This window comes from Lactuca virosa, chromosome 2, assembly GCF_052849685.1.
Source record: "Lactuca virosa cultivar CGN04683 chromosome 2, Lactuca_virosa_CGN04683_v6, whole genome shotgun sequence".
NCBI classification, from domain to species: domain Eukaryota; kingdom Viridiplantae; phylum Streptophyta; class Magnoliopsida; order Asterales; family Asteraceae; genus Lactuca; species Lactuca virosa.
The window spans coordinates 174,686,819-174,695,384 of record NC_136427.1 but is presented as its reverse complement, the minus strand read 5'-3'; the positions used below and the strand labels follow the sequence as shown (position 1 = coordinate 174,695,384).

At 33.6% G+C, this 8,566-nt stretch overlaps 1 protein-coding gene across 1 annotated transcript; it reads left to right on the top strand.

The window, feature by feature from the left end:
- Positions 1–5,066: 5,066 nt before the first annotated feature.
- On the top strand, positions 5,067–7,663 carry LOC145159764 (glucan endo-1,3-beta-glucosidase 14-like). The gene is made up of 4 exons (XM_079078800.1): positions 5,067–5,247; positions 5,433–6,463; positions 6,564–6,679; positions 7,338–7,663. Exons 1-3 carry the CDS (start codon positions 5,202–5,204, stop codon positions 6,618–6,620), a joined length of 1,134 nt encoding a protein of 377 aa, XP_078934926.1. The 5' UTR covers positions 5,067–5,201; the 3' UTR covers positions 6,621–6,679; positions 7,338–7,663.
- Positions 7,664–8,566: the final 903 nt, after the last annotated feature.

The window sequence follows — 8,566 nt, the reverse complement described above, 5'->3', positions numbered from 1 at the left end:
TCAGTTTTACTTGTTGATATAGTACTGGGAAGTGATATTATCAAGTGATAACAGGCAATCCGAGTCTGCGTAACGTACCCAAAGTTGAAGGGTCTATGCTCTGGGTTTGATGCGTTGGTAGGCACGAAAGATTCTAAATGGACATGACTAGGCAGAGTTGAACTTAAGGAATTCATAGACTTGACAAATCTTGACCTAGTTAGATCCGTTTAGCCTGACAATACGATGCTTGGATAGGTTGAGTAGGGAGATATATATGGGAATCTACTGGTCACATTAAAGAACCTGTACTTGGAACCGTGGATTAACTTTTCCTCGATGTGCGGATTATGTCCTTAATCCCGGTATTGATGGGGTGACTGGTGAATTCCGATAAGTTAGGTCTGTAGAAAATTGTTTTCTTTCTCTATCTGTCTGTTAGTCATATGTTACCTCCTCTGCGTGACTCAAAATCCGACCTGGACTGTAGCATATGCAATTCTACTTCTCTGCATCTTCTATCTATGCAATTCTTTCTATCTGTTAGCCATATACTGTCTCCTCTGCGTGACTCACAATCCGACCTGGTACACAGTATATGCACCATTCTACTTCTCAATCCCTCTAAAACTTCAGTTAGTCATATGTTCCACCCTCTGCGTGATTTGAAGAGATCCGACCTGGGTGTATAGCATATGCATTCTAAATCTATCTTCTCTCTTAATGATTGTCTGCTCACCCGATGTAAGGAGTATTCTGGAAGTCCTTGATTACCGGAGCATATCAGGAAGCAGGAAACATGTTCTAGTACAATTAAAAATTAAACACTTACAGATTGTCTGTAGATCTCGCTGCTTAATTTAGGTGGACAACAATATCTTTGGTCGTCGTCAGCTGAATGGTCCTTAAGAAATATTATCTGGGAACTTAGGATCACCTTGTCTTGTCACGTATAGTATGTCCTAATTTTGTCACAATCTCTCGTGTTTAAGTGGACCACAATACCGGCGATTGACCAGATCTATTTATGAAGGGAGAGGTACTGATAAACGGATAAAGGTTGTCTAAAAACTTTGATCCCAAATCACTCTTAAAGTTAGATATCATTTTTATTTTTGTTAAATTTGTTCATAGTTTTCTTCTAATTTAAATATTAGGGAAGAATTAAAAATTTTAAAAACCAAACAAAAATCATAAAATAAAAAATCCAAAAATAGTGTTATTTCTGTTTTATTTCTTTTTCAGAAAATATGAAAAATCCAAAATATTGTGTGCTAAAATTTTCTTTTAGTTTTGTTTTGTCTTGAAAAGTGAATTCAGGTGAAGATGAAACTCATGGAAGTTTGTGTCGAAGATTTCTGAGCCAAGGCTTCATCCGTGATCATCGAAGAATTCACATTCGAAGGAGCAAGAAATGAAGATTATTCTTTCGACATTCAATCCTTCAACCCCAGAAGCAAGGTGAAGCTAAAATTGAAGATTATGTGACAGATTGCATTGAAGCCTCCTCAATCAGTTCGCTGCTATCTTGAACCTGCTGAAGTGATCCAGAAGATTTGTTCTCTCTAATGTTCTCTCTGAAGATTCTCAAGCTGAAAGCGCTATCTTTCAAGAATCAGTACGTCAAGCCTCCTCACCCAATGCGCGTTCAATGTCAAATTCTGAAGAAAAGCCCAACTGCTCAAGATGAAGTCATTCATTGAAGATTCATCAAGTTCATCTTGAAGTTGTGAAGAATTTGAAGATTAAAGTTGAAACCAAAGCTCCCAATGAAGATTAACAAGAAAAGTCAGCTACTTTTTAGGGGGAGCTTGTTGGGTCATTTAAGAAAAGAAAAGAAAGCTATAAACCAAGGGGGAGATTGTTGGGTCAAAAATATGGTTTATACTTTGCTTTTCTAAGCATTTATTGTTTTTATTATTTGGGCCAAAAATAGTATAGGATTAATTGTAGCTTGGACCGAGTATTGGACTATTTGTATTTTGGGCTTGGCCTTAGGTCCATATATATAGGGTGAGGAGTGCATGTGAAGGATGAACACTAGAGGAGTTTAAGTGTGTGCATTTGAAGGTGTTCTAGAGAGAGAAACTAGAGAAAAGAGAGTGTGTGTAAGTGTGTGTGAATCTCATGTAAAGGATCATCATTCTATTCATTAATACATTGAGATTCATATTATTCTTCTTCTCATTCTCTTCTATTTGATCTGACATCATCTGTTTGATTGGGATTCCGCACCATCAAACGGATCTGATTGATACACAAGCAAATTTAGGGACCTACATAAACATAGATGTTGTGTAACCATAAACCTTAGTGGTACTTTCTGAGAGTCTCAAGGGTTACGTTTATGAACACGAAATTGATGGAGAAAATGTAGAGTGGTTACGAAGAATAAAGTGTACCTCTGCTATAAATGAATTACAAAGCAGTCAACTCTTAACTCAATGTGAGAAGAGTAAGGTAGCTCAATGACTTATGTGAATGAATAGCCTGATTGGGAAGAAACGATCGGAATGAAAGTTTCATTAAGGCTTCAAAGATAGAGTCTCGGAGGCTTGTGACAACATGCAATATCATGCTTCTAGGGACACTTAGCTAGGACAAAATTTCAGAATTATACCTGCCCCATCGTTCTGAATTGAGGTAATAATGAATATTAACCTGAGAAAAGAACGATAGTTTCTTAAAAACAAGATGTTTTTGGTATTTTGAATTTTGAAAAGAAAATACAGTAACAAATAAAATATTTTTGTATTTTTGATTTTTCTGAAAATAAAGAAAAATATTTTTGAGATTTTTGATTTTCTGAAAAAGATAAAACTGAAATAAATAAATAAATATATTTTTGAGATTTTTGATTTTCTGAAAAAGATAAAACAGAAAAAAAAATAAAGAAAAATATTTTTGAGATTTTTGATTTTCTGAAAAAGATAAGCATATCCTACTTCGATGAAGTCCATATAGTCTATATCATTAGTTATTACCCTCAATCCATCAGGGAACTCCACATCGGGCATGCAAAAGTAAACATTGATGCATACCTCATTAGCGAATCTTTAAATGAACCCCACAAACTCGTTCTTGTCCATTCCAGCAAAATCGACATCATCGAACCTTTCATATGCACCATCTGAGTAACAAATAGCGGGGTACCTCGTAAAAATTTCGGCAAAATGGAGATCTATCTTCATGTAGACAACCATATGATTGATTATGTTGGCCAATTTGAGCGAGGAGGAGTTTAAGAAACGGATTCGTGTCAATCACGGTTTGAAAAAGGTAGCAGAATAAATGAAAGGGACAGTTGAGAGGGTTTAAACAGATATCAAGTTTCATTTAGTAACATAACACGTGGCAATGACCTAGCATATTTAATCTACTTGGCAATGAGGTGGAATAAAACAACGTCCTAGTCGGATGAGTGTGACCGGTTGCACCATTCAAATCTATAAATGTGACATTTTAAACCATAAAATCACAAGTATAAGCCCTTTAAAAGCAAAAAATAGTCACGAGGAACCATTTAAACCAATATACGAAAGATGGTTGGGCTACAATGACAATAACCCTTTTTTTCTTGCCAAAGATATTAGGATAGTTCACTTCAATTATTTAAGATAGGTCATAAATTTAATAATATATTACTTGTTATATATATATATATATATATATATATATATATATATATATATATATATATATATATATATATATATATGGAAAAGTGAATATACCCTTAAGGGTATATAAGCTTAGGTACCCAAACTCACTATACTACGTCGTTTTGTATCATATATACATTGTAATTGTCTAATGTTCTTATAATTCAACTTCTAACTTGATTTACTTCCAAGATTTTTATAAATTTCACATATATCTTCCTCTTACATAATTTTTATTTTCAAATATAATATATATACCCTAGTAGGTGTTCAGCAAAAAATGTGTTGTAAGAGAAAAATAATAGTGAAATTTTGAAAATCTTGAAAATAAATCAAGTTAGTGGTTGAAGTTTAAGTACATTATAATGAATATATCAAACAAAACGACGTATTATGTTGAGTTTGGGTACCTAAGCTTATATACCCTTAAGGGTATATTCACTTTTCCAATATATATATATATATATATATATATATATATATATATATATATATATATATATATATATATATATATATATATATAAAGAAGGTGTGTCAAGTGACCCACCTTGGTTATATGTATATTCGCCACTGCTGAAACCTAACTGATCATACTTAGAAAAGGTCCATGATGCAGTGGCGGATCCATGATTAAAGTAAAGGGGTATGCCCGACAAAAACAATCACATAATACACAATAAGAAAAAAAAAATTCCAGAAAAAAATTACACTACTGAAATTTTTTTTAGGGGTATCCCAGGCTACCCCGGGATATATACTAAATCCGCCGGTGCCGTGATGAATTTTCTTAACCCAATCGAGCATATAGCTCATTTCCCAAATTCTAATTAAAGCTCTTTCGCTTGAGATGTTGCCGGTGTTTAAACTTACTCAATCCGCATTAAGTAATGATCGTCTGAGCACATAAAGAGGCAAAAAGAGGCATAAGGATAACCGGTTACCCTTTCATTTTTTAAAAAAGAACCATTTAAACGGACAAAATTTATATTTGTTTATAAAGCCAGAAAATTAATTTAAAAATTTTCTAAACCAATTCAAGTAACTTTTTGTTACCCAATAATAACATTATCCCAAGCACATACGCCATAACATACCGCAGAAAAACAATAATAAATGTGTCCTAATCATGTGCTAATTTAATAATAACACGAAAGCAATAAAAAAATATTCATTGAATGGTGTTGTTTCTGGTAGATAGGGTGGTGGGCTGGTGGAAGGGAAGGAAGTGACAATTAAAGGCAAGAAACCGTGTATGAAAGTTAAAACTCGAAAACCTGACAGGGGCATATTGGGAAATTCATATTAAGTCGGTTTCTTGGACCTAGAGCTGCAAGTAGAATGACGGTGCAATACCTGGTATCCACTCATTTGTTGGCCCCTAGAAAGTTCCACATTGCGATCATCGAGGTTATATAATGCCGCCTCATTATCCATTTCATAAACACCAAACGCCGAACATCATTCAAGTTAATTCAGACGCCTCTTTCGGCCTCCGATTTATCACACAAACAGCTTTCCGGCAGCTGAGCTCTGTGGGAGCTCACAATTTGACTGTTAATGGCCAATATCATTCCAACACTTCTTTTACTCCTAACTTTATCAGGTACTTCATCTTCTACCATTTACTAGTTTTCAAGAAATCTTAAAATTTTGATTCTGGGTTTTAAATAAAATGTGGGATTTATTGATTCGTGTCTGGGTTTTTGATATATTTTGGGATTCATTGAGTTGTGCAATGTAACTATATCATATTAATTCGAAAAAATTCTGGATTTGATGCATTCTCAGGATTATTCGTTGGCACATATGCCCTTGGAGTTGGTATAAATTATGGACAAATAGCGAACAATCTCCCACCGGCATCACACGTCTCAGTCCTCCTAAAATCTTTAAACATCAGTCGAGTTAAACTCTACGATGCCGATCCTAAAGTGTTAAGTTCTTTCGCGAATTCCAATGTCGAATTCATCATAGGATTAGGAAACGAGTATCTTCCAAGAATGCAAGATCCTCAAGAAGCTCAAATGTGGATTCAGCAAAACGTACAACCTTATCTTTCCCAAACCAGGATCACTTGTATTACCGTAGGTAATGAGATCTTAGGAGGACAAGATATTCAATTAGCACCATATCTCTATCCAGCCATGCAAAGCATGTACAATGCGTTGGTTAATCTTGGATTACACCAACAAGTTTACGTGACCACAGCTCATTCCCTTCAAATCCTAGCAACATCTTTCCCACCTTCCCAAGGGGCATTTCGGGAAGATTTGATCCAATATATACAACCAATTCTTACCTTCCATGCTCAAACCAATTCACCTTTCTTGATCAATGTGTACCCTTACTTTGCATACAAGAACGACCCCAACAATGTACCTTTAGAATACGTTCTTTTTGAACCGAATCCCGGGGCAATTGATCCAAACACAAACTTGAAGTATGATAATATGTTGTATGCTCAAATTGATGCGGTTTATTCGGCTATAAAGGCATTGAATCATGTCAATATACAAGTCCAAATCTCTGAGACTGGGTGGCCTTCGAAGGGAGATGAGAATGAATTTGGAGCTACTGTTGAAAACGCGGGGATTTACCATAAAAACTTGATTCAAAGAATGCAACAACGACAAGGAACACCGGCGAACCCTACACAACCTATTGACATTTACGTTTTTGCCCTTTTTAATGAGAACATGAAGCCTGGCCCTACATCAGAGAGAAACTATGGATTGTATTATCCTAATGGCACTCCGGTATATAACCTTGGTGTACAAGGTTACCTTCCTCGTATGCATTTTTCGGCTTCTATGAAAAATGTAAGAAAACGATCGACGCTCTTTTCCTTGTGTTACTCTCGTGGTTTAAGTATGAATTATTGAGTTTTGATTATATTTTTTTTAACTTGTGTTTTTGTAGGGATTGTCTATCTTCAACCTTCTCTTATTGCTCATTGGATACTTAATCTTTGGCTAAAGATAGAGAACTTGACTAACATTTAGTTTAAAGAATGCATGGGGAGCGCAATATTAGAGGTAATGTATTTCTTGAATTCTACTCCTTTCAACTATCTATTTCAAGGGTATATCTGTCATTCTAGTGCTTTTCTTTTCAACTATCTATTTCAAGGGTATACCTGTCATTCTAGTGCTTTTCCTTCACCATAATTGTCATATCATATCTTCAAGGATTTCTTATGATTGTAATGTGCCAAAGATAGCCACTATCTTATGTCCCCTCAGTAGAAACTGCATGAAAGATTCATATCATGTGCAAAGCATGAAAGTTGTCACTTTCTCCTTTTCTTGTAAGGGTTATATATATACAGTGTGGGCTACTCTTTCGTCAAGTTGGGCGTCTTTTAATTTAAAAATATAAAGTTTAACTTTATAAAAAACCTGACCTAACTTTTATTGGATGGTTTGTAATTGGAACAAGTCAAAACGGCAGTCGTTTCGTTGGTCATCACCACATGTCATGTTATTATTAAATGCCTAATGCCAAATTGCACCAAGTTATTTATTGTTTAATGGTGATTTTGGGTCAACTTATCTTGTCTATTGTTACAAGTTAGTTTTTGAGTGATGAATTAGTGTTGTTTACATATGGACTTTTCAAATATGGTGGTTAAATCTATACCTTTACTTGTGTTATTCTATGAATCTAACGATCACGTCACATATGATTTTGCAGATAGAGTCGATAACTGGATAAGCCTTCACTTTAGTGACATCCGCCTTTTAAGACTACTTGACCCCTCATTGTAGGCTGTAGCCGTGGTGATAACTTATCAAGAAATTAAAGCCGCATTTCTTTGTTAATTTATATACATAGGAGATTCTTCAAAAGATAGTACTAGCTTAGAAAGTTATAATGATTTTGATCATAAATTTGGTAGATTTTATTGTATATATTGATGAAGTTAATTGAGATCAGTAATATGTGATTCTTGTAGTTGTATGTAAGAATTTGTATTCCGAGACAAGAAAATAACATAAAGACTTGAGTGGTTTAATTTATATTTGAATCCCATATTTATTTATATTACAGCTCTATAAATATCGTAGTAGTAAGATTAAAAAGAATCATATTGTGATAGTTTAAAATTTGCAACTACTGTTGACACTTAATTAATATAAGTATTCTGTAAATTTTCTATAGTAAATTTATGAGCAAATTAATAATTATTATAGTTGTTATTTGTTATACTTATAGCGATTTATGTTTTGTTTAATATTATATATTGATCCTCTTATTATTATTATTACTATTACTATATTATATTAATAGACATGATCATTAGGAATAGAATATTTTGTATGTTTTAAGATTTTGCAACCATACATTTTATAGTTTGACATTTTTAATCAATATTTTATATGTTTCAAGATTTTGCTACAATACTTTGTATAACAATTTAGTCTCTAATATGTTGTAATTAGAGATTGTCCTATGTCTTTTAATATTTGTCATTTTAAGTCCCATTATTTTGTATGTTTCAACATTTTGCCACAATATTTTATATAATTTGACAATTTTAATCCCTGATATGTTGTAATTAGAGATTGGCCACATATTTATTAATATTTGTCACTTTAAGTCCCTTTGACCATTTTGGCCTTCTTTTTGTCCCTTTTTTCGTCTTACTACTTCTATTTCATTACAAATTTGCCACACGTGTTTTAATATTTCTCATTTTCAGTCCCTTTGACCATTTTCTACCTTCATTTTGTCCATTTTTCATTTATCGATTTGTGCTTCTGTTTTGGGCTTCATTTTGTCATCTTTTTCTCATCGTTATTCTTTGTGAATAAAACAAAACGTATCTCATTGCCACAAAGGTGACCTGTGGTTCACCACGGGCTCATCCACTAGTTTATTATTATTTATCAACCAATTCAAATCATTTTATTATATTAATG

What these genes read in the sequence shown, in the direction of transcription:
- LOC145159764 (XM_079078800.1), top strand. Translation starts at nt 5,202, where the DNA reads ATGGCCAATATCATTCCAACACTTCTTTTACTCCTAACTTTATCAG. An exon ending in TTTACTCCTAACTTTATCAG is followed by an intron (nt 5,248 to 5,432) that starts GTACTTCATCTT and finishes ATGCATTCTCAG; the next exon opens with GATTATTCGTTGGCACATAT. An exon ending in TTTCGGCTTCTATGAAAAAT is followed by an intron (nt 6,464 to 6,563) that starts GTAAGAAAACGA and finishes GTGTTTTTGTAG; the next exon opens with GGATTGTCTATCTTCAACCT.